General features: G+C 44.3%; 1 protein-coding gene across 1 annotated transcript in view; it reads right to left on the reverse strand.

The window, feature by feature from the left end:
• DNAH12 (dynein axonemal heavy chain 12) overlaps nucleotides 1–27,500 on the reverse strand; it is a 1,160,754-nt gene that overhangs the window by 584,067 nt on the left and 549,187 nt on the right. Inside the window, 1 exon segment of the mRNA XM_029600929.1 lies at nucleotides 7,095–7,251. Within this exon segment, the coding sequence (XP_029456789.1) occupies nucleotides 7,095–7,251 (157 nt within the window).

Genomic DNA, 27,500 nt, shown 5'->3' on the forward strand with positions numbered 1-27,500 from the left:
GTGGTGATGCTTTACATTTGGGATGCTATGGGTTAGTCTTGGGGGTCACATCTGGAATACCATGAACTCCTCAGAGCCCGCACTGTGTGCATTACTTTTGGTGGTGTATGTTTCCGTCTATTTGTGTGGGGACTTATTGGCGTGTGGGGCTGGAATAGGGTACCTGGCAGGGCAGGGGTCTTTCAGTCAGTGCTGAGCGTGGGAATTAGTGTAGGGAGTGGTAGAGATGGCAGCAGGTGTGCCTGGCTGTTGAGTTTTTTGGGCTAGCATTTAGGGGACTATGTTTGCCGATGATTTGTGTGTGCTTTTAGGTATGGCCGTTCACGCTGGCTGGTTAGGTGGAGACTCCAATACATTTTGATTTGGTCAGATGCCCTTTGGGGGGTGTGAAGGGTATTGACCGTTAGGTCAGTGTATGTTTTCTTGGCAACTGGATGGTTTGGTGTTGTGGGTACTTGGATGGAGAGGTTGGGGGGTTGGCCCTGCTATCTGATGCGTGGGGTCTTGTATGGATGCATTTGGTGCACAGTGGGGCAAAGGCATGTTTTCTGGAACGTACATATCTGAGGCCAGTGTAGCTTTACTGTGTGGGGAGTCATGGACTAATTTTGGTTGTCTGTACCTGTAGCGGAAGACCCAAGTCTATTTATTGGTAGGTGCACAGGCATTGCCTAAGTGGAAGTTATCCTGTTGGATTTGGGGTAGCTGCTGGTACTGGGGGCTGCACATTGGATATATGACTAAGGAAAGGTCTTCGGCAGCTTTTTCTCATGAGGGTTCCCACCCTTCTTGAGTTGTGGTAAGGGAGAGCCTCTATTTGTGGCTGTGGCTTACCAGAAGTCTGAGACCCAGGTGGGTCACAGGTGGCCGCCCTCCCCACTGGGATGTGGCACAGGGCACACCCAGTTTCAGGGTTGGGGATATTGGTTCCTTGTTAAGGCTCAGGGCATGTGCTACACACTAAAACTGCTGACTTATTTACCGAAAGTGGTCTTGTTTTTTTGTTATGAGATTGTAAAGGACGTGGAAGGTGCGGATAGGCCAAGTGTCTTGGATACCCAACTTATACTATTCTCCCAGGACAAGCAGGATGGTAGTCCTCACACATGGATGAAGTCATCAGATGGAGCCCTGTCACGGAAAACTTCTGTCAAAGTTTCTAGAACTTTTGACTGGCACACTGAGCATGCCCAGCATGCCATAATCCCTGTGGCCACAGGGGTCTCTCTTCAGTCTCTTTTTTTCCGCGCTGCAGTTGCCTCGCAGTTAGCAGCTCTGTGAGAATTTTCTCACCACTTTTCCTCACGGGAAAACTTGAAGTTATCTTCTTTAAAAGTTCCCTCATAGGGGTCTCCCATCTCGACACCGTTTCTCCTGATGCTCGGTGAGTACTTTTCCACTGTCTCCTGTCAGTTCCTGCCACCTTGTTGTCGGTTCATGCAGGCCACCGACCGTTTCGCAGCCCTTTTTTTAGCCATAGCGACAGGCTTCAGAAATTGCCCAGAGTGTCCGCGCATGATGTCTATCACGGACCCGCATGATGCCTGTGTGCTATGCCTCAGCCCATCACACAATGTCTTAGCTGCGCTCAAATGACCCCGAAGGGCAGGCGTGCCCATTTGGACAAAATGGAGTCTCTTTTCAAAATAAAACTAACTCCATCGACTTCCGACCAGTCATCACCAGCAGAAAATCTTCATCCATCGACAAATCTCGCTGGGAGCAGCAAGGGGACTGTGACCGTCCGTCACCGATGCCATCCAGGGCATCGGTAGCGTCTTCCTCGGTGCCGGAGAAAAACCGGACCGAGCACTGAGGGAAGCATAGTCACTGGCACCGATGCGATTTCACACCAGGCAACAACACCACATCAGCTTCAATGGCCATCGAGCCGGCTGTAAGGAGGGCCTGGGGAGAGGAGCCTCCATCCTCCTCTGCACCTGAGACCCCGAGGTGTTCCCCACTGACACCGGTGCTGGGTACTGAGCCCCCACAGATTCCTGTGGAGGTGCCAGTAGTGCCTAGCCTGCCTCCCTCTGTAGCTGTGCTACCTATACCAGCTTCCAGGGAGGAGCTGGACGTCCTTGTCCGCCAGGCGGTCCTCGATGCCTTCCAGAACTTGCATCCGCCATCGATGCTGGTCCCCATACCGGCACCGACACCGGAGCCATCAATGTTTGCACTGTTGCTGGACCGCCTTGATACCCTCATTGGTGCCCTTCTGAACCAGCCTGTACCATCGGTACTGAGTCAACCTTCCAAACCTCCGCAGCCCCCGATACCCATTCCGGGGTCCTCAGAAGATGAGGACATGAACTCTAGTCCTACTCCAGCTCCGCTTCCATCGATGCTGGAACCAGTTTCAGGTCCATCGGGGCTCTCAGGATTGAAACGCCCACAGTTTCCTTCGATGCCATCGATGCTGTCAAAGCCGCTATCAAGGCCTCCATCGATGCATGCACGTCCTGGAGTAACAGACATTCTCCCTCTCTTGGGATCTCAACCAGAGATCCCTTATAATCCATGGGAGGATGTTGACACAGACACTTCCACATCAGAGGACCTACTCTCAGAGCCTTCTCCTCCAGAAGAAAGGAGATGGTCCCCTCCAGAAGACCTCTCCTTTGCTAACTTCATAAAAGAAATGTCCGAAACCATCCTTTTTGACCCAGTCACCGAAGAGGACACCCGTCACAAGACGTTAGAAGTCCTTCAATTTGTGGATGCTCTCAAGGAAATTATGGCCATTCCAGTCCATGGATCTGCAACATCGCCTATGGGAGCACCGTTGCACTGTCCCACCAGTGAACAGGAAGACAGATGCAACATATCTGGTCCAACACACTCCAGGTTTTCAGAAGCCTCAGCTACCTCAACAATCAGTGGTAGTGGAATCTGCACAGAAGAAGGCCAAGAGATTGTGCCCTCATTCTTCAGCTCCCCCTGGAAAGGACCAAAAGTTTTAGACGGTTTAGGTAGTAAAATCTTCCAAGTTTCTATGTTAGTGTCACGCATAGCTGACTATCAGTTATATATGATACAATACCAGAGGAATCTATGGAAGCAAGTCCAAGAGATAGCAGACTTCCTCCCCCCCAGCAACAACAGGAAAACCTCACTGCCATTCTCCAAAAAGGTCTTGAGGCAGGGAAACATGAGGTCAGAACTGCATATGATGCCTTTGAGACGGCTTCTTGTTTATCAGCAACAGGAATCAGTGCTAGAAGATGGGCCTGGCTTAAGACTTCTGATTTAAGACTGGAAGTCCAGGATAAGCTCGCTGATCTCCCCTGCACTGGAGATAATCTCTTTGGCGACAAGATACAGGACGCAATGGCTCAATTGAAGGATCATCACGAAACCCTGCACCAGCTATCCACAGTCACTGCTGAAGCTCCCTCCTCTGCTTGGAAACCCATGAGAAGGAATTCCAGAAGGCCTTTTTATTGCACACACAAATACTACCCACCTACATCTCGCATGAGACCAGCCAGACCACCTCAAAGAGGACATCCACGTTAGACCAAAATGTCCAGATCACAACCAGCTCCGCAAACGGGCCCGGCCTCTGGATTTTGAAACCTTTCCAGAGAACAGCAGCCACTCCATGAATCCAAGACCAGACTTACTTGTAGAAGGTCAACTGCACCACTTCATAGACAACTGGTGCCTCATTACAACAGACCAATGGGTAATATCCATCATAGCCCATGGATACCATCTAAACATCCTCATGGTACCCCCGGATTCACTACCCAATCCACTGTGGATCCGCAGAGATCACACAAGCCTTCTAGAGTCAGAACTGTCCACCCTACTAAGCGCCAGGGCCGTAGAAGCCGTTCCCCTGGCACAGCAGGGCAGAAGATTCTACTCCCGCTATTTTCTCATTCCAAAGAAATCAGGCGGCCTCCGCCCCATCCTAGACCTCGCAATCTCAACAAATTTCTACAAAAAGAAAAATTCAGGATGGTGTCTCTAGGCAACATGCTTCCCCTTCTACAACAAAGAGACTGGCTCTGTTCTCTGGACCTTCAAGACGCCTCTGTACACATTGCCATATTCCCACGTCACCGCAAATATCAGTGCTTTATAGTGGGTCATCAACATTTTCAGTACCGGGTTCTGCCTTTCGGACTTGCCTCGGCTCCCCGTGTATTTACAAAATGCCTAGCAGTGGCTGCCTCCCATCTACGCAAAAACAGCATACACGTGTTTCCTTACCTGGACGACTGGTTAATCAAGAGCCAATCCAAGCAAGGAGCAGCCAACACTTTAAAGCTAACTATCAATCTGCTACACTCATTGGGGTTTCTCATGAGTTACCAGAAATCTCACTTAAATCTGTCTCTCATGCTAACCTTCATCGGAACGGATTTGGACACCACAGCCGAAAAGGCCTTTCTACCCATGAAGCGTGCAAACATACTGTCCAAACTTGCCATATCTCTGCGCCCACACAGCACAGCCTCAGCACATCAATTCTTAACACTGCTGGGCCACATGGCTTCTACGGTCCATGTCATTCCCATGGCCAGGCTTGCCACGAGAGTAACTCAATGGACTTTGAAATCTCAGTGGCTCCAAGCCATTCAACCGCTTTCCTCCATGATTCATGTAACCGAACAGCTGCGTCTTTCACTTCTCTGGTGGACAAACAAAGCAAACTTACTGTCAGGTCTACACTTCCAGCCACCAACTCCTCAGGTGACCTTAACCACGGACGCATCCAACTTGGGTTGGGGAGCTCATGTCAACAACCTTCAGACTCTAGGTACATGGACACAGCTCAAGGCAATGAACTTTCTAGAGCTTCGAGCCATATGTTATGCTCTTTATGCATTCAAGGACTGCCTTTCGCACAAGACTGTACTTATTCAAACAGACAACACAGTTGCAATGTGATACTTGAACATGAAAGGGAGAACAGGCTCTTATCTGCTCTGCCAAGAAACCGCACAGATTTGGAGCTGGGCCCTCCAACATTCCATGCATCTTCGAGCCACTTATCTAGCAGGCGTGCAGAATGTAGTGGCAGATCACCTCAGTCGATGTTTCCATCCCCACGAGTGGTCTCTGGATCCTTGTGTAGCGAGCAAAATCTTCCAACGCTGGGGTCACCCAGACCGATCTCTTTGCTTCCAAACTGAATCACAAAGTGGACAGATTCTGCTCCTTACACAGACATAAAAAAACATTAACCATGGATGCCTTCGCTCGCCCCTGGAACATAAGTCTCCTATATGCGTATCCTCTGATACCACTGATAGCCAAAACTCTCGTGAAGCTACAACAGGACAAGGGCTCAGTGATTCTCATAGCCCTGTACTGGCCTTGACAAGTGTGGTTTCCCATACTTCTCGACCTCTCAGTTCAGGAACCAATTTGTCTGGGCACAGCGCCCAGCCTCATCACGCAGAACAACAACAGTTTACGCCACCCAAACCTTCAAACCCTAGCCCTAACAGCCTGGATGTTGAAAGCTTGATCTTACAACCAATCTTTCAACTAATGTTTCTGAAGTGCTTGTAGCTTCCCGAAAGCCTTCTACACGCAAATCTTACCATTTTAATGGGCTAGATTTAGCAAGTGGTGCACAAAAAAAGGTATAGATCCCTTTTCCTGCCCCACTCCATCTTTATTAGACTATCTCTGGCACCTTTCAGACTCTGGTCTCCAGACTTCCTCAGTACGTGTACACCTCAGTGCCATCTCAGCATACCACAAAGGAGTAGGGGATGCCCTGATAACTGCGTAACCCCTAGTGGGTCGGTTTATGAGGGGCTTACTTCAATTTAAACTCCCTCTACGGCCACCAGTTACAGAATGGAACCTCAACGTAGTGCTTACAAGGCTCATGCATTCCCCATTTGAGCCTTTGCATTCCTGTGATGTTAAATTTCTTACATGGAAAGACCTTTTCCTAGTAGCCATTACATCTGCTCGAAGGGTCAGTGAGTTACAAGCCCATGTCCCATACTGACTCTATACCAGGTTCCTCCATGACTGAGTGATACTCCACACTCACCCTAAATTCCTTCCCAAGGTGGTAATGGACTTTCACTTGAATCAGTCCTTAGTCTTGCCCACCTTTTTCCCAATGCCTCACTCTCACCAGGGCAAGAGAGCTTTACACACCTTGGACTGTAAACGTGCACTTGCATTTTACCTAGACCGCACTGCAGTCCATCAAAAATCCACCCAACTCTTTGTTTCTTTTGATAAAAACAAAGTGGGGGTTGTAGTGGGCAAACAAACTCTTTCTCATTGGCTAGCAGACTGTATCAAATTCTGCTATGAGAAAGCAGGCCTTCCCCTTCAGGGACGAGTGAAGGCGCACTCAGAGCCATGGCAGCGTCAGTAGCACACTATCTTTCAGTACAGATTGCTAACATCTGTAGAGCTGCAACATGGAGCTCTCTTCACACATTTGCAGCACATTACTGCCTGGACAAGGAAGGACGTCAAGACTCTGCGTTTGGCCAATCCGTCTTGAAGAACTGATTTCCAGTATAATCCCAACTCCTTCCACATCCATCTGCCGTGATTTTCAGGCTGCTTCATTTTTGCCAACAGTACACCAGTTGTTATGCCTGTTGCACAAGTTGTACACTGTTGGCGCGAACAAATATGAGTCAGCCTATAGCTTGCTAATCACCCATATGTGAGGACTACCATCCTGCTTGTCCTGGGAGAAAGCAGAGTTGCTTACCTGTAACAGGTGTTCTCCCAGGACAGCAGGATGTAATCCTCATGAAACCCACCCGCCACCCCGCCGAGTTGGGTCCGAAACCATTTTATTTTATTTTTCACTCGTGCCTTTTGCTACAAACGAGCCTGAAGGGAGACCTCTGTGGCTACAGGGATTATGGCATGCTGGGCGTGTTCAGTGTGCCAGTCAAAAGTTCTAGAAACTTTGACAGAAGTTTTCTGTGACAGGGCTCCGTCTGATGACGTCACCCATATGTGAGGACTACATCCTGCTGTCCTGGGAGAACACCTGTTACAGATAAGCAACTCTGCTTTACCATTAATACAGTATTAGAATTATTATGTAATTTCTATCATAAATTAGATTTAAAAAAAGTAAATACCAGATTCAATCATTTCCATGACAACATCCCGAGCGTGCACATCAATGGTGACCAAAGCACCCAGAGTAGTTCGTGTTTGCTTGGACAATTTTCCTCTCACTAGTTCTACGATGTCATTAAGCTGAAGCTGAAGAATTTCATAGTAACCTTTTAAACCCTAGACAGAAACATAATATAGAAACATATATATTCACTGATGAAGAAAGTTGATGTAAAGTTACTCATTTTATAGACCCCATAAACAAACATCCTCAATGTTTAAATTACCAAAAGAATGCAGATAGAGATTTAGACTATTGTAAAACCTGTGTAGGAATGGGGTAGAAAAGTTATATTGAAAGAATATAAGAAATGCCATACTGGATCAGACCAAAGTCCATCAAACCCAGCATCTTGTTTCTGACAGTGGACATTCCAGGTCACAAGTACCCAGTAGGATCCCACAGAATAGATACAATTTTTCTTACTCATAATTAAGGATAAGCAGTGGCTTTCCCAAGTCTACATGATTAATAATGGGTTTATGGACTTTTCCTCCAGGAACATGTGTAAACCCTTTTTAAACCCAGCTTGGTTTCACCATAGTGGCGAAGCCAGAAGTGATTTTTTGTTGGGAGTAGGGGGAACCCAAGGTTAACATGGGTAGTCAGTAGGCAAAAAAAGACTGAGCACTACTAGTTGTACTCTTATTGATAAAATAATGCTTTAAAGTGTACCTGAAAATGGATTTCTAAATACCCTGCAATAGATATCATGCATCATAAGTAACAATTTTTTAAATATTTTAACTCAATTATTTCAAACACTTACCAAATTTAACATTCTTATTATTCTGTATTAATGTATTTTATATTTATTGAACTTTATAAATACACAATAAGAATATTATATAAATGCAATGCAAGAACCCATAACAGAAACTCAGATCCAATCATGTAGTAAAACAAATATTAAAATATTATTTTATGAATCCTCTTTCTAGAAAGGCAGAGAATATCATAACTACAATAAAATAACAATAATAATCATAAGAACTTAAGATTTGCAATGGCTGCAAAGCAGAACTAGGACAGTTTACATTATAGCCCAACATGCAAAAATTTTAGTCTAATTTTGGTGTCATTTCAGCAAAATGAAATCCCTCAACTGCTAAACACTTTCAGCTAGGCGTTGAAAGCATTGCTTGCACAAAAACAGCCCCATACACACGTATGTGGGCTGCGCATAAAGAATAAGGAGGCAGAAAAGGGGTGGAGCATGGGCGTTCCAGGGTGAAGCCAAGACTTACACATTTAACCCCGAATTTTGCAAAAGCTGAACATGGCAATGTGCCATGTTACTTGCGTAACTTTACTACTGGTCCCGATGAGGCGCAAGTCTGGAGATTTTGAACTAGAGGGGTCCTGAACACTGAGGGGGTGAAGGAAGGGAAAGAGAGAGTGAGAGAGAGACTCTGTTAGAGAGACAAAGTGATACTCTATGGGGTAGATTTTTAAAAGTGTGCATGCGCACATGGACGTACAGATTTCATAACATGTGTGTGCTAGCGTGTGCATGTCATAAAATCCATGGGCTGTGCGCATGTGCGGGCCGCGCTCACAGAGGTGTGAAATTTAGTAAATTACGCATGGCAACGCAATCGGGCTTTCCCCAGTTCCCTCCCAGTCTGCTTCAGTTAAGGAGCGGACTGGGAGGGAACTTCCCTACCCCCATACCTAAACTCTCTCCCTCTCCCCCCCACCCCCTAAACCCATCGCAGCAACTTAAGGGTTTTCTGTTTTACTACTTACTGCTCCCCTGGAGTAAAAGTAGTTTGCACGCGCTGGCCATCTGCCAACGCATGCTTCCCCAGGACAGCGGCTAATGGCCGCTGTCCCGGCCGACCTCCATCCTGTCCCGTCCCGCCCCTCCCCACCCAGACCACGTCCCCCCGCCTGCTCCTTTTTCAGGGCCCGGCACTTGTGCGCATATCAGTACTTACGTGTGTGGCTGGGCCCTTTTGAAAATGCGCATGGCATGCGCAGGGCCCGGCCACGCGCATAAGTGCCAATTTTTATGCACGCAGCTGTTTTAAAATTCGGCCGTATATATTTCCAATTGTAAGAGGGGCACTTTCAACTCAACATGGATTTTGGGGGAGGGTCTGTAGAGCCTTGTAACACCGCTCCCCCTCCCAAAACCCACCCTAAGTTGAAAGTGCCCCTCTTACAGTGGTTGAGTGTCAGATTGTCTCTGACACAGATGCTCTCTCGCTCTCTCTTTCTCTCTCACTCTCTCTCTCTCTCTCTCTCTCTCAAATATGGTCACTTATGCGTGTAAAGGCACACCTACATGTGGCAGGGATATTTTAAATGATATGCTTGTACTTGTACACACAATATAAAATTAGACATATCTTTGCTCTCTGCCCAATATGCGTGTTTATGGGTGCATGTGCACGCCTTTAAAAATGTACTTGTTTGAGAAGTAATATAAACCTCTGCAAAAAACAGACACTTAGCTTTGCTATACCATACAAAAATAGAATTTAATCTTCGGACTCAAACAACAACCTTATCTATGAAAAAGCAGCAGTGCAAATATTATACTGTCATGACTCCTGCCCGCGAGTTTCCCCAGCGAGCAGGCCCCTCACCTCCCGAGCTGCCTTCTCCAATGCGGCACGGAGCCACCGCCACCGCCAAGTCTTCACCGCGGCAGGAGCCACGGACTTTAGCGTCGTCTTCACGGCCGGAGGCCGCAGACCCCAGTCTCGCCTGGCGGCCGGAGCCGCCTTCAAGTCCTCTTGCAGCAGCAGGAGCCGCTGACGAAGTCGGGGCCTGCTCCTCGGCCCAGCCCTGTGTATGTGATATTGTGCATTGACTTTCTGAAGTACCTTATCTCTGCTACATGCTGGAATGCGGCCAACACCCCAGACCCATTAGCTGATTGTTCTAATATATTCCCAAATCAGAAGCCCTGCACTTATCTAGAAATAACACTCTCAGTATGTTCTGATTGGTCAGTATGGAAGGTGTAAAAGGTTCTACACATTACTGGAACTTTGAGTGACTTGGTAATTATACATTTGTATGGACCTGTCGCTCCCTGGAACAAACTTATCTGTACTTTGTTCCAGTATCTGTCTCTATTCCCTTTGTCTCTGTCTTTCCCTAATAAAGTCTCAAAGTTAACTATTACAGCTGTGTTTTTCTTTAGAATAAACATGTGGTAGCAGAGGAACGGGTTTTCTTTTGCAGCTGTACTTTGCCTCTCCTGACTGATTGGACCAGAGAGTTGACCTTTTCCCTGCGCTTCGTGCTCAGCCCCCGGTCCGAACGAGAGGGTCTGGAGCCTCCTGATTTGAAAGTCTTAGGGACTTCGTCTGGTGTGAAGTTGTCTAGAATCTGATGAAAGTCCAGCTGGGATTTTCTCTTGCGTATTGTAGTTGAGCTTTTGGTTTGATTTTCCTCAAAGGGGAGGAAACTACTGAAGGTATGTTGTCTGGATAGTTTCACTTTGTTTGTTTTTGTTTAAGCAGCATGTTCGTCTTGTTGCTTCAAGCCCAAAGGTTACCGTTCGCTGCAACGAGGTTCCAGCACCTGGAGTGTTGCTGCTGTGAATTTGGTGAAGGTAAGAAATACGTCACTTTGTCATAAGGGTGACTTTAAATTGTTTACTGTTTACCACTTGGTAACTTGTTTTATTGTCTAACTTCTGGTCTGCATCCATGGGAGGTCAGTAATGTGCTGTAGGGGTTAATTTTACTAGTCCACTTTGTTATCTCTTTGCATACGCCTGCTGAGCTGTTCCTTTGTCTCTGGTTTGTTTCCCGCTCTATAGTAAACAGTGCTTACTGCACAGCTCTGAGACTTTACTTTTAGAGGAAAGTACCCCCAGCCACCCTGACTGTTGGGCCCCTTTTCTGTCCCTTGGCTTTTGTTCATATGCCGTTTTCTGGGACTATTACGGTAGAAGGAACTTTACACTGTGTTTCCGTTGGAGACAGTTTTCTCCCGTAGCTGGGACGTTTGCTTTTTCAGGACAAACGGGGAGTACCTCCTGCTGGTTCAGGTTCGTGTTGCCCTGTCTCTCTTTTCTCCTATCCTGCTGATTTCTCGGGCCCCATGCATCCTCTATCCCATACCCCTTCCCTTTGCCCCTTAGCCCCGGTTTCATCTCTTCCTGCCCCTGCATTTTTTTCCTGGGAAGTGATTGTGTCCGGCTTTCTGCCGTTCCTTATCTCCGCAGGCAGTACCCTGCACTTTGTGTATTCAGAGGTCGCCCTTGCTCCAGCGGTATCTGCTGACGGGGTGTATCTGGCTCTCTCTCTCTAACTTTTGTGCTTCTGCGGTTCTTGTTGCATGTGGAATCTCTGTGTGTGTGTCTGCCTGTGTTTTTCTTTTTCGTTTTGTTTTGGTGCTGTAAAATCTCCTGGCTCTTCATGTGCTCTGGCTGTTTAACATTTAGTAAGAGCTTCACCAAATATATATTTCCGTGCCTCATTGTAAATCGTTGTGATGGTGCTTTACTAAACAACAGTATAGGAAAGATTTTATATAAATACATAAATAAACATTGCCTGTTAAAAACTTTTTTTTGTGTACGTGTGCCCTTCCTCCCCATTCTGATGTATTTCTTTATGTTCAGCGGAGAGGGATCGGGGCGTGGTGACCAATCCCCCCCCCCCCCCTTCCGTTTCTTTTGGGCCTGCTGGTGGAGGGGAAGACCTCATTCCCCCCTCCCTTAAGCTCTCGCAGTGCTCTCTGGGGTCTGGAGTTTTTCCCTGTGCCTGGCTGTGCTGGTTGAGTGTGTGTCTACCCCTCCCCTTGACATTCCTGGCATTCCTTTGGAGCTGGACATAGCGTAAGGGAGGGCTGGTGCCCTTTCCCTCGCCTCCATCCATCTCGTCTAGGTCTACCTGATTTTTTTTTTGTGCTTAGTTTCTCAGTCTTTTCTCTGTATACCAAAGTTCTGAAATAAACTTTTCGTTTCTAATAGCTTCTCCTGTCTTGTGCTAGTCTTGTGCTAGTCTTGTGCTCCTGTCTTCTCCTAGTCTTGTGCTTTGTTTCTTTACAGCTATTTTCATTTACTTATTCGATTTCTTTTTGTGGGAATTATAAGCTTTGCCAGCAAGCCATTTCATCAGGGTTTAACACTTCTCCCTGACCTTTGCATTAAATGAAGCAACACTTGTGCTTAACCCTCTCTGCCTAGGAGAGGATACCTGACTGTCATGTATTTCTCTAGCTTATAATTAACCCTGATTGCCTGAAAGAAAATCTGGTTGTCCCTAGTCAGGGGCAGGACAAAGACAGGGGGTATAGAATTCAGCAGCCAATGAAATGATCCGTACACACCCCCTGAGCCAAGCCAATAGTGTAGTGACATGTCTGTTGCTATGTGGAAAGGAGCCAATCATGTGATGACACATCATCTGCCTTTGTATGAATGTACAATAAAAAGAGGACCCTTGGGACTGCTCAGTCCTTTTTCCCCTTTTCCTGCCTGCCATGAAACCTGCCTGATGCGTCTTCATTGCCTCCATATTCAATATCTGGTGATCCCGGACGTGATAATAAATTCCATGCTCATTTTGGCTGGTCATAGCTTAGGTGCGCACCGTACAGCAGATTTGCAATCGTAAGTATTTTTAAAGTACTTTTTAGTATTTTTTAAGTATTTGTCAGCAAGTTTGTTCCCCACATTCATGAGCATGGGAAGTGATTTGACTGTACAGCAAAGGCTTCATGCTAGAGAGCTGCAGAAAATAATCAAGAATCATTATTTCATCACCAGAGGAAAAATAGCAAAAGTTAAAATAGGGGACTTAGAAAAACTGATAAGTGAAATAGCTTGCCACTGCCCCTGGTATTCACAGGCTGGAACTCTGAATATCCAGGACTGGATTTTAATAGGCAATAGTCTTCATACGGCCCCAAGGGCCTCCATAAAGCAATTATTAATCTGGCAAAAATGTACAGAGGCCATAGAACACATAGGAAAAAAAAAGTCTCAAGGCAGCATTTCCAAACCATGTGCTCTTAGAAGCAGACAGCATCAGTACACTCAATCAACATACCCTTCCCCCATCTTATGCACATACTCCCTCAGAGACAGCAAATTCTTTGTATCCTCAGCTCTCCATACCCACACCCAAGCCCATTCACACCTCCCCGCCTTCCTTAGAAAAGCAGCCCTTGAGCACAATTAAGCCACAACCTGGCCTGGGAGGGGCGGTTCCCATAGGATTTCAGCAGAAACAGAAAAAAGAAAACCTTACAGGAAAAGAATTATTAGAAAGACTTCAAGCCTTTCCCATCACAGAAAAGACCCATGAACTAGGGGGGACAGAATATGAAATAGAGCATCTGGGGACACACACTCACAAGGCACCGTCCCCTACCATGGCTCCTGTGGCTTCCTCTGCATCCACCTCAGAGAGAAGGCCCCTGGAGACTGGGGATGCTGAAATCAGAAAAGCTAGCCTCCCTCCACCTTACCTGCAAGCCCTTCCCCCACCAACCACCAACTCCCTGTACCCCCATTTGCCATTGCCTGAGACAGTCATTAATTCTGCATCACCAATTTGTCCAGGTAAATTACCATCTCAAACCGCTGCTCCCGGTAACAATTTATGTGCCGCGGTCAGCATGGGATTTCACCTAGAGCAAGTGAATGAAAATCTCACAAAGGAGGAATTATTGGAAGGGATTCAAGCCTCTCCCATTACAAAAGGGATTAAAGAACTAGGTGGGGCAGCAATAGAGTTGTGTGCCGCCCGGAGTGCCATGGGCAGTGGCTATGCCACCAGGTCTTCAAAGAAATCAGCGTATAAGACCTTGGGCCAGGCAGCTGCACTCCTGCGTTTTAAGCAAAAAAAATATCAATATGAAAGAAATGATTTAATGAGACTGTACAATGACCTGTTACAAACCAGACTACACCTAGTGCTGGAGCAGATACAGCAGACTTGGAAGAAATGGTTTCTCTTGGTCTTTGATATTCAGTTACAGAAAATCTGCATACTTTGAGAGTATTTCCCCCCACAGAAAGTGTATGCAGAGCCTTATGTTATAACTGTACTGAAACTTGTGTAAATTTCCCTTTTGCAAAGTTAATTTGGCTCACATTTAAAATGACTCCATTTCTCTGAGATTTAAGTTTATAGCAATTGCTTGAATTGCCAGTGCACAGAACTTGTATTTTTATTGTAATTTTCCCTATAGGAGAAAGATAGAATCTGTTTGTAAGAGATCAGCAAGTCCTTGCCAGTCATTGTCTCTGATTGATTGTTATCTAGATTGTTAAACAAAGCTGCTTTTCAGTTCCTATTGACTGAAGGATTAATTCATTGAATAAAGTTCTCTGCTCTGTTTCTTTTCTTTTGAGAAACACTGCTCCTCCCCTCTTATCCTGTCTTTCTGTTATTAACTCTTGGTAGCCACTCATGGGGGGGGAGGGAGAACTTTTGAAAAAAAAAAACTGGACTTAGGTTTAACTGTGCTTGCAGCTTTCAAAGGGGGGCACGAGACAGATCAGATCTCCTGCTGATCCAAATCTTTTCCCTCAACCTTCAATGCATTCCTGCACCAGCCCTACTAGCCCTTCCTCTCACTCTGTTGTTAATCTTTTTAATACTTTCAAACTTCTTTAATACTGAACTGAGATTACTGAACAGCGTGTTTAATTTCCTATTCTAATAATTATAAGAAGAAATTGTATTCTGATATTCCACATTGAAAGTAAGCTCAGAGTATTATTGATTGCAACCTGGAACAATAATTGCAATCTATAAAGTAATGATGGTGTCTCCACTAGGAGGCGCTATGCTATTCTACCAGTTATATTATATTATTATTTTAATAATTCTGTTGTATACTAGTTTTTATTTTTCAGATCTACAGTTCTCATGTCTTAAAGAAACTTCAGTTTTATTTTCTTTCACAAATTTTTACAGAATTCTGAACCTTAAAATTTTTACTGATAGAGGTTGCTACATCTAAAGCAATCCCTCCCAAGCCTTTTCTTGCAAATCCAAATTCATTTTATTAAATTGAATAATAGAATTGATTTCTCCAAGGTTAAAAAAAAAAAAAAAGTAAAAACTTCACTTTAATCATTACCTTAGTAAATTTTTTGCTATATGCCAGTTTTTAATATTTTCCAGACTGACAACCTTCCTGCCATGAGAGATGTGAAGATGAACACTTTGCAGCTTATTTTAACATTTTTCAAACATTTTTCTAACACCTTTTGATTTTTGACTTTTGATCCTTGATCTAATTTTGTTTTTGATACCTTTTTGATAAGATTTTTAGCTCAAATTATGTGTTATCTGTCTTGATGTCAAGAAGACTATGAATGAATATTTGCAGGATGGATGAATATGTGTCAGTTTTGTGTAAATGAATATTTGCAGGATGAATGAATATGAATATGTGTCAGTCTTGTGTAACATATGTTTAATATAATGTCTGACATACTTGTCATTTGTGATTCAGCTTACTGCAAATGACTTTTCCTTTAAACGATTAATTTACATTTATTGCTATTTTACTGAATGAAAATTGATCACTGCATAAAAACTTTCTTGATAATGGGACTACCCTCTGTTCTGAAAACTGATAATGGCTCTATTTACTGCAGCCATTCCTTTGCTTGAATTTTGTCAATAATTGAACATTAAATACTTATTTGGCATCCCCTACAACACCACAGGGCAAGCCATTGTGGAGAGAGCCAATCATACCCTTAAGAGCTCTTGACAAAACAAAAACAAAAAGGAGGGAATGCCCCTGGACTTCCCCCTAAACAGGACTGGCTGAACAAAGTATTGTTTACTTTAAATCATCTAAACATATCAAAAATAAGACCACAGCCATGGATAATCATTATGGGACTAGGGTTAGTCACCCACAGCCATCAGTTTTGTATAGAATATTTAACCCTGTCTGGTACGGTCCCGTTCCCTTAACATAGGGATGAGGATATGCTTTTCTGCTTGCTCCCACAGGTCCACTTTGGGTGGGTTCCAAGCCGTTATATCAAGCCGTGGAGAGATGGAAAGGCGTCCAGGTCTACAGGACCCGATCCCCAACTTCTCCCTGAGCCTCCACAGCCCTCAGAAGGACAAAGACCGGACTCCTCGCAAAAAGCAGCACCACATGACCAGGGGACAGATCAAGGCCCTATCCAACCATTCTGCACAACTCTTAGAACAGCAAGGCCTAGAGAAAACTCCAGAGAATTTATTAGCAAACAGCAAGGCCTTGAGAAAACTCCAGAGAATTTATTAGCCGCCTTTTCTTGCCTGAATGCCAACTCATTAACAATTGTGTTCTGCACCCTCCTCTTTTGCCTTATTTCTCCAGCTATGGCGATTTCAGAACAAGGACTCTGACAGGACAACATGTACATCCTCGATGCACAGAACTTTTCACACCTGTTGAATCGAACAGACTGTTGGATCTGCACACACATGCCAACCCATGCCCGCGGAGAACTACTGATGCATGCTGTACCATTTAACCTTACAGTACGGACTAATTATCCTTTACAGAGAGGTGTTTTCATTAACTTTCCAGTTAATAATACCATAATATCCATCGGCAGCCGTATTCACAGCCGTATTCAAGAGACTGCCGCTCTTTGTTGGGACTATAATACAGGGGATGGGGAGGGGCTTCGGGTGGGAAAATATCCATATTGTAGCCGAACCATTGTATTAGAAGAAGTCATGATCAGGTCGTACTCTAATGTAACAACATGCCCTGAATTCCAAGAAAAAATCACAGAATACTTGCATAGCTTTACCACATATATGTGCAATTGGCAGATTTCAGGATGTGCAGTGGGAGACCCAAGCAGGTGCAGAGAGTATAGAGGGGACGAGGGATTTACCCTTTGTAGTTATATAGCCCAAATGATAACACAATTTAAAGATACCAATGACATGTCCACTAATCTGTTAGGAAACATATGGATGTTATGTGGGTGTAGAGCATATATGAACATTTCCCCAAGATGGAGAGGCAGATGCACTCTAGGCTACATCCTCCCCTCATACTATGCAGTCAACAATTTACCCAAAGCAAGGCTCCGTAACAAAAGGGAGGCGATAAATAATCCCATAGAAAAGTGCACAGAAACTCAGATAGCTAGAAGCCTGTTTCCCCCAATGGGGACAGCTATGAATTACAGAGACTTACACATCCTAGCTAACTGGACGACTGCCCTATTCAATCAGACAGTCCATGCATTAAAACTACTTACAACAGAAGTCTCTCAGATTAGAGAAGTAGCATTACAGAACAGCTATACCTTAGACACTATTTTAGCTTTAAAGGGTGGTGTTTGTGCATTAATTGGATCTCATTGCTGTGTGTACATATCAGTTTATAAAGCAAACCTCACACATACCATAGAGCAGATAGAAACCATGGTTGCTGATGCACCACTTTCAGGCAGAATACCAACTTCTCCATGGGACTGGCTATGGTCCTGGCTCCCTGATATTTCTGGTCTCAAAAGGGTGATTTCTATTATAATTACTGTAATTGTCTTAATTATTTGCCTGTGCTGCTGTATTCAGTGCATACCCAACCTCATATCTATATTGAAACCTTGCTCTCAGCCCGGATACAAAGATATCTTGTATGCTGCTTAATAGAGAATCCTGAGCCCTGCAGCGGTTGGCACACCACGCTGCACCAGCTCTGGGTGATGTGGAGATTCAGGAGCTCATCGGCGGCTGGCACACCACGCCGACTCAGCTTTTTCTCTCCATATCCCCCTTCCCCTATCTCCAGCCCATATTGCAAGACATAACAGATTTCAGTAAGGGTCTAAAGCTTTATTGAGCTGCCTAAATAAAAACAGAAAGGGTGAGATGTGGGAATTATAAGCTTTGCCACCAAGCCATTTCATCAGGGTTTAACACTAACTTCCCTTCTCCCTGACCTTTGCATTAAATGAAGCAACACTTGTGCTTAACCTTCTCTGCCTAGGAGAGGATACCTGTCATGTATTTCTCTAGCTTATAATTAACCCTGATTGCCTGAAAGAAAAGCTGGTTGTCCCTAGTCAGGGGCAGGACAAAGACAGGGGGTATAGAATTCAGCAGCCAATGAAATGATCCGTACACACCCCCTGAGCCAAGCCAATAGTGTAGTGACATGTCTGTTGCTATGTGGAAAGGAGCCAATCATGTGATGACACATCATCTGCCTTTGTATGAATGTACAATAAAAAGAGGACCCTTGGGACTGCTCAGTCCTTTTTCCCCTTTTCCTGCCTGCCATGAAACCTGCCTGATGCGTCTTCATTGCCTCCATATTCAATACTTTTCTCCTTTGCAGAGGATGTTTTGCTTTTCCTAGGTCCTAATCCCTATGTTTCCATTACATTTTTTCTGCCTCTGCAGTAGTACCAACAATGGACCTGCCTGCTTTTATTTTTGTGTGTACTTAATTTATTTTCCAGCATGTGTTCTGGGCTGTGTCACAGTGTTTTTGTTACTAGTTTTTAATTATTGATCACTATTTTTCTACAGGAGTCACGGTATAACTGGCTTTCATGTCACCTTCTACTGGGAACATTTCACTACTTTGTCAGGCCATTTGCTGTTTTTAGGTTTAATGATTTGCATGCATGTTTTTCCAGTGACACAGGTGACGTCCGGTTCCTAACTCTTAATAATTTGTTCTGTTTCGTTCCAACCCAATATGTGGTTATCGCACGCCCCACTCCGCGGTATGGCTAGATGTTTACTTTCCACATTCTTTCAGCAACGCACTGTGGGTCGCTTCCTTGGATGCTCCCTGACTATAAATGACTTTATTGATCCCTTCAGGCCATTAGCTCTACCCCTGGTATTTCACTGTTATAGTATTTGCTCCTACAGCTGTGTAACTTGGATGTGCCCCTGTGTTATCTTGTCTTTCAATTATTTTGTATGGCATGTTTCTCTGTGTCTATATTTTTCCTTTTCCTCCTTCTTTCTGTGGCACAATCCAATTTTGGTTGTCTGTATGTTCTGTGGTTCTGTTCTTTTCTCTTTTTCTCATTTCTTTTTAAGGTGATCGCTGTTCTTTAATCTTTTTTGTTGCTTTTTTCTATTTGTTTTGCGTAACTGTTTCCAGTGATGGATGGCACTTTCCTGCCATTGCTTTATGTATTTGGCGTACTTGATCAAGCATTTCCTGGTGTTTGTGCTTTCAAACTCTCCTTCCACTGGTAGTTAAGGGGTTAATTGTGCAGCTCTTCGTAACAAAAATTAGGTAGTTACGAGAAAGGGGGGTTGATTCAGTGTGGGCTTACTTCAGTGCGGGTCAATGGGAAAGTAAGTACATGGTCAATTTCACTTATATTGTTTTGAAAGTACAGAGATATAGTGACATAGTTTAGATTCTTTGAATTCTGAAAATCACTGGAAGAGTTGGGCTTCTTTGGCGTGCAATCATTAGTGGGGTTTGGTTCAGGTATTCAATGGTTTAGTACTCACCTTAAAACATTTAAAGCACTCCCTAGGTTTGTTTTCTTGCAATTCCTAATTGATTTTATTAACAATGTTTTGTTGTTTCACGCGGGGTTATTTTTCCCTGGCAGTGTTGGCAGTGATCTCTTTGTAGCTCAGTGTCCTGCTTGCGCACACACTTTGGGCCTGATTTTAAAAAGCATTTACTCGAGTAAAAACCAGGTTTACTGGGGTAAATTCACTTTACTTGAGTAAGTGGGTTTTTGAAAATTGCTACAATATATGCCATTGACTTGTCTATAGGATTTACTCACATAAGTGCACTTTACTTGAGTAAATGGCTTTTGAAAATTGCTACAATAGTAGCTACATTTACGCATGTAACTGCTTTTGAAAATTACCCCCTTTGTTCTTTACGCTCCGTTTTTTTTAGGTGTTTCTCACCAGTGTTTGCACATAACCTGTCTGTAGCTGACTGCAAGGAGTCCACTGAGGGGACTCCTGCTGGACATCCGGCGAGGCACAGATCATCGACAGTTTCTATTTTTATGACTTTTCAGTTACTTTTACAGATGGTGTTCTGTGCTGGGATTATAATCCTTTCTTTTTTACTTCCTGCGTTATAGGAGTTGTATTTGTTCTTAACATCTTACTTACTGCACTACGTTTTCTGCCACTGTTTTTCTACTTTTTATTTGCTAGACTTCTGTTTTCCCTGTGCCATAGGAGAAATGAAGAGACTTCCTTTTACTAAATTGATCTGTTTCGTTTCCCCACTTTGACAGTGATACAAGCCCAAATATGTTGTATGGCTGTCTGCTTATTTCCCCCCTTCTAATTCTCTCGATGCTAGTATACTCCCTAGAAAGTTTCCTGTCATCATGTGCCTTTCTACGGACTTTTACAATCTTTTGCAATATCCCTGGTGTTTTTATTCTCTAGTGTAGCCTGCACGCATACCTGCAGCCCGTTGCAGCCTATGCCAATACTGTGGTGATATCTGTCAATGCCGTTTATGCCTTCTGTTACCCCCTATATCCCTTGGGATACATGGTGTTTCAATACATGTTGTAAGTTTTCTATGATGTCATCTACCGATGTGGATATATTTAGCTAATATATAGAGAGGTCATGTATACACATGGTAAGGTGTCACCAAATGAATGTGGGAACACAAAGTGGTGAATTATACAAAACTAGGCAATACTGGGGACAGGAAAGATGGTGTGCAATGCATGTTGTAGTTCACATTTTAGATGATACAGTCTGCCAAATTGGTTTTTGAAAGTTGAGTGTGCAGGGCAGACTGTGCTGGCTCTTTAACAGTGATTTAGTGACCTTTGCCATGGACCCGTGTCTGCCTTGTTTACAAATAGGGACAGGTTTACAAAAATATTGAAGTATATTGTTTGAGTAACTAAATACAGGGGAGGAGTTGCAACAGGGTATGGACTACCTTCAGTGCAGGCGACCAGGAGAGAAAGAAAATGAAAGGATTAGGTTTAGTTGTTTGAACAAACAGGGTATTTCTATTGAAGGTGTATATATATATAGAGAGAACGTTGGCAAGGTTATGCTGATTAGACTGTTTGTTTTGAATGTACAAAAATACATTGAACGAGTTATGCTTCTTTAACGTGCTATAGTCATTACATTTCAGTAAACCTCACTTGCTTTTCCTTGCAAATCCTAATTGCTTGGTATTTCATATTGAATTTCAGCTCTGAGTGCTGCTGACCGAATTCATTCTCTAAGTTTATACCTAACTATTGGTATTATTTTTTGCATGTTACCTTTTCTTTTTTTCAGGTCAACGTCCTTCCTGTCATGAATATATTCAGGCTGTATTTTGTTTTTCTACATTTTTTCCATTTTTATTTTTCCATTTTTAAACAGAATTCTGGTTTTTGTTTTCCTGGCATTTTTCAAACGCGTTTGACACTCCTTTTTGGTTTGTTTTTACTTTTATTTTCATTTTTTAGCTCAAAAATATGTGTAATCTGTTGTCTGTCTTGATGTTATGAAGGCCTCTGTCTCTTTGTGTAATAAATGGATATGTGTTAGTCTTGTGAAACATATATTTTATGTAGTGTCTGCCATGAGTTGTCTGTGGTTCTGTTTATTACATTTGAATTCTGCTGCATCACTTTGAATTTGTGTTGTTCCATTCCATACACACATATTCTATGCACACATTTAACTTAGGCCTTGATTAGCGAAAGATTAATACATCCTACTGAATAAAATGAATATTCCATTGATTGTTTGAATTTAGAGCTTGTCTTAGCAAGCCAGCCCAACAGTACTTCATTATATGACCTGAGTTATTTACTCATTTGGCCTGATTTCTTTTTTGTTTTATTCTTTACCCTGATGTAGTTTTCTTGATCCCATGAATTAATGTACCCTTGATCTGCCATGCAATAATTGATTGTTATATGTATCTGGTTATTATGCCTTTTTGCAAGTGCCATGATTTAAATTTCCTAACTTCATGATATAATTTGAGGTTATGCAATTTTCACACTTATAGAAATCTCCAGTTCAAATATTTCTATTATGTGTTTCTTGAAATGTTCTTTTATCTCTATTTATATGCTAGTATGTTTACATTTGGGATTCCAGAGGGGAAGGTATAATATTTTCTTATTTCTGATTTTTTATTTTACTACATTTCTTTTTACTTGTGCAAAGACTCACATTGATGGTTTAGCAATCCTGCAACGTACATTATTTTGTTTTAGATCATATAACATGCTAAAGACTCTGACAGAATCAGCTGTCACTTGTTTCTATGATTATCCTCAATTACATTTAGACTTACCATCATTTAAGATAGGTATTAGTCCCGCTTTCTCAGATGTACCCGAAGATAAAGCAGTATTACTAGCCCTCATCTACCTTAATAGCTTATACCCCTTGACTAGAACTGGTTTAGAAGCTTTTCCATCCATAGTTGGGTCATCTCTTGGACAGGTGACTGCCACAGTTGAATTAGGACTGTCCATACAGCGATTGTTTTCACTGCTACATACTACATGTTGTTGGCATAATACTGCATAGCGCTATCAATACCCTACCGGACTACTATGATGTTTTGGACTTTTGCTATGCCTTTGCCTACCATGCGTATGCCTCTGCCTTCGACGATTTGGATCTTCCATCACTGCTGCCATGCCCAGGATGCCCGGATTGAACATTATGGTCAATTCTTCATCTGCAGTGCAAGATCAAGTAACTAATATCCGTCAGCGTTTAATGATGGACATACATGAGCTTCCCCATGAATTAAATGGGTAGGGAATAAGAGTGAGGTTAGCCAACGACGGGTACGATTCCTTCACCTAAGGCTAGCTTAGGATGTAAGGGACAATCTAAGACAGGCACTCACGGCCCTACCTATGTGTGAAGGGTTTCTAGGCATAAAACCCTTCAAGAGGGGATATGTATGTGATATTGTGCATTGACTTTCTGAAGTACCTTATCTCTGCTACGTGCTGGAATGCGGCCAACACCCCAGACCCATTAGCTGATTGGTCTAATATATTCCCAAATCAGAAGCCCTGCACTTATCTAGAAATAACACTCTCAGTATGTTCTAATTGGTCAGTATGGAAGGTATAAAAGGTTCTACACATTACTGGAACTTTGAGTGACTTGGTAATTATACATTTGTATGGACCTGTTGCTCCCTGGAACAAACTTATCTGTACTTTGTTCCAGTATCTGTCTCTATTCCCTTTGTCTCTGTCTTTCCCTAATAAAGTCTCAAAGTTAACTATTACAGCTGTGTTTTTCTTTAGAATAAACACCTGCCTCTGCTACGTCAACGTCAGTGCAGGGCCACTGTCCACGGTCCTGCACAGCCTCCTGTTCCTCTCCCTAGGCGCGTGGCCGCACCTCCTGGCCAGATTTAAAGGGCCCACGGCCAGTTATGCCCGGGGCCCCACCTAAAGACTGTTTCCTGTATCAGCCCTATAAAAGGGCTGCTCCTGCATTCCACCTTCGCCTTGCATTGGAATTACTTCACTCCTGGAAGTCCCTATCTTCCAGCACTCCGTCAGGTCCTTCTTGTTCTTCTTGGAGCTCCATGTCTCGTCGGTTCTTGTGCCATGTCTTCGTCTCCTGAGGCCCTCATCCAGGTCTCTGATGTCTTGATGTTCCTAACATCCTCCATCTCTGCCCTCCAGATGTTCTTGAAGTCCTGATGTCCTCGATGACTAGAGGTCCTTTACATACCTGATCTTCCTGATGTCTGTTCCTGCAATGTTCCAGCTCTCCCAGTTCTCCAGGTGGCCTCTCCGAGGGTAAATCCATTCCGTCCGGTTCCTGTTTCCGGTCACTGGAGCCCTTGTCAGCTGGATTCCGTTCCTGAGCCTGCCCCGCTCCCGCGTGGTCCGTGACCAGCCTCCTTGGGCTGTGTAGGGTGCGTAGAGGACAGGGTGGTCTGTGACCAGCCTATTGGGTCCACCCTGAGTAGTGGGCTGTGTAGGGTGCCCTTAGGAACAGTGCTCTCCTGTCTTCGTCCAAGCATTCCGTCTTATCTGGATTTCCCAAGGTCCGTAAGAGTCATCCTTGCCTCGGACATTTCTCTTGCCTGGAGACTTCATCTTCACTTGTCTCAGATGACTTCTAAAACTGGAGCTTCCATCTCCCAAGCTTCAGCCCTTGTCCGCCCTCGTCTCGTGTCCGGCCTGCTGCTCCATGCCGATCCTATGTGGCAGGTCCGAAAGGGCTGGGAACGGTCGGAGGACTGTTCATATACCAACATCTTCTTGTTGGCTCCGGGAGCATGAAGGCCCGGCAGAGGGTAAGACCTTGTCTCTGCCATGCTGGGACACGCCGCCAACCCTAGGTTCGGTCCTAGATTCGTCTGGGGTTGGGCTGAGGCCCAAGGGCACATGAAAAAACCCAAACATAACATATACAAGGCCCTAGAATCATCTACTGTGATAATAAAACAAGCCAGACTGCTACAAATCCCTACAGAGATGCTAACTGAAATTCTGTACTTCAGTCACACACAAGCAGAACACAGATAGACTTTTAAGTAATACAGAAATAAGGGATTACAAATTAGAAACAGAAATATGCAGACAAAACTAAAATAGAAAGCCTGAGAAACCAGACTCTTGAATGCTGAAGAAAGTGCAAAATACAAAAATATAAGAAATGCACATTCCCAATAATGGCATATTCTATTTACTAAAAACTCAAAATCATTTTTGGTTTACTTTTCTGTCTGCTCTTTCTATTTTTCTAATTGATTGGTCTTTTTCAGAAAATAAATACAGTAAAAGAGACCATTTAAATCAAAATTTAAAAAATCATAAATTTGAAAAGGCATCAAGACCATGGAAAATTGGCTAAATGCTCATGTTAAACAATTTATACCAAGATCAAAATTTAGCAGCCTTTAACTGCACATTTTATATTTTTAATTGTAATTAATCCATCCTGAAACCATCATGTAAAGACCAAAGACTTATTCAATGAAAAGTTTTTGCAAAAGACATGTAGAGGTGAACATCAGTTTAACACCCAACTTCAAAGCATGTTCTCAAAAAAATGTACACTATCCTCAAAATCCAATTCACAAACAGGTTATAATATTTAGAGGATAATTTTTAAATAAATGTGTATGGTGGCATATATATATTATGTTAGGTTTTTAAATATAAAGCTTGGATTAATCATAATTCCACCCTAAATCACATGACTCATATGAAAAATTGCATATGAAATGTTAACACAGCTGAATCCCCCAGTCAGAAAAACACAATTCAATCAATAACAGCATTCAATCCAACAGATCCAATAGTATTTAGTTCTCGAATCCATCATTGTTCCATCTGTGATAATGTTGAGATTACTTACCTGATAATCTCCTTTTCCTTAGTGTAGACAGATGAACTCAGAACGAATGGGTATAGTATCCGCGTGCTAGCAGTTGGAGACGGATCTGACGTCAGCACGGGCGTATATATACCCCCACAGGAAGCGTAGCAACTTAGTAATCTTCCTTGCAAAAGCTGTTATGGATGTGGGTACTGACGCTCAGTGAAAAGTGAAACAGGATTCCCCTGACTGATTGATAGTAGCTGGAGACCGCCAGCATTCCCAACCGGAAGGCGTTGACACCTGATAGAGTGTACGCTTCTAATGGAAACAAATGACATGGCTTACCTTGAATCGGTGAAACCCATGTACACAGGCAGCTGGGCGGGATGCTGAGTCCATCTGTCTACACTAAGGAAAAGGAGATTATCAGGTAAGTAATCTCAACATTTCCTGGCGTGTAGCCAGATGGACTCAGAACGAATGGGATGTACAAAAGCTTTACTCCCAGCCTGGGCGGGAGGCTGCCTGAGGACCATCTAGGACCGCCCTCGCAAATGCTGAGTCCTCCCTAGCCTGGACATCCAGACGGTAGAACCTGGAGAAGGTATGGAGGGAGGACCATGTCGCCGCTTTACATATTTCTGCAGGCGACAGCATCCTGGATTCCGCCCAGGATGCCGCTTGTGCTCTGGTAGAATAAGCCTTGACTTGTAGAGGCGGAGACTTCCCAGCCTCCACATAAGCTGCTCTGATAACTTCTTTAATCCAGCGGGCGATGGTAGGCCGCGAGGCCGCTTCACCTTGCTTCGTCCCGCTGTGCAGGACGAACAGATGGTCCGTCTTTAATAGTTCTTGTGTCACTTCCAGATATCTGGGCAGCAATCTGCCAATGTCGAGATGGCGTAATAAACGCCCTTCTTCAGATTTCTTCAAACCCGCCGTGGTAGGCAAGGATATGGTTTGGTTAAGATGAAACTGTGAAACCACTTTCGGTAGAAAGGAGGGAACAGTGCGAAGATGGATAGCCTCCAGAGGGATTCTGAGAAATGGATCCCGGCAGGACAGTGTTTGTAGCTCTGAGATGCGGCGTGCTGAACATACAGCCAGCAAGAACACCATCTTCAAGGTTAGAGAACGGAGAGACAGTCCCCGAAGGGGTCTGAAGGTGGATCCCGCGAGGAAATCCAAAACAAGGTTGAGGTTCCATAAGGGCAATGGCCACTTCAGTGGCGGACGAATATGCTTGACTCCTTGCAGGAAGCGAGAAACATCTGGGTGCTTGGCGATAGTCTTGCCATCTCTCCTGAGACCATAGCAAGACAGCGCAGCCACCTGGACCTTGATGGAGCTGAGGGAGAGACCCTTCTGAAGTCCATCCTGCAGGAAGTCCAACACAATAGGGATTGTGGTTGCCTGTGGGTTGGTGCCATGAGTGTCGCACCATGCTTCAAATACTCTCCAGATCCTTACCTAGATGAGGGATGTGGAAATCTTGCGAGCTCGGAGGTGTGTATCTATCACGGGCTCCGAATAACCTCTTTTCTTCAGTCTAGCCCTCTCAATGGCCAGACCGTAAGAGAGAATTGAGCTGGATCCTCGTGGAGGATGGGACCTTGACATAGAAGGTCCCGAAGAGGAGGCAGGGAAAGAGGCTCCCCTGCCAGTAGTCTTCTCATGTCCGCGTACCAGGGTCTTCTTGGCCAGTCTGGTGCTACTAGAAGAACTAGGCCCTGGTGTTTCTGAATCTTGTGGATGATGGCGCCCAGCAGAGGCCACGGAGGAAAGGCGTATAGCCGAGTCCCTAGAGGCCACGGCTGAACCAGGGCATCGATTCCGTGGGAGAATGGATCGCGCTTGCGGCTGAAGTATCTGGGTACTTCAGCATTAGACTTGTCCGCCAGTAAATCCATGTCCGGAATCCCCCAGTGATCCACAATCATCTGGAAGGCTATGGGTGACAGCTGCCACTCTCCCGGATTTAGACGTTCTCTGCTGAGGAAGTCTGCCGTGGTGTTGTCCTTCCCGGCAATGTGGACGGCGGAGATGTCCTGAAGATTCGCCTCCGCCCAAACCATCAGTGGGGCGATCTCCAGAGATACTTGTCGACT

This window comes from Rhinatrema bivittatum, chromosome 4, assembly GCF_901001135.1.
Source record: "Rhinatrema bivittatum chromosome 4, aRhiBiv1.1, whole genome shotgun sequence".
In the NCBI taxonomy this organism is placed as follows: domain Eukaryota; kingdom Metazoa; phylum Chordata; class Amphibia; order Gymnophiona; family Rhinatrematidae; genus Rhinatrema; species Rhinatrema bivittatum.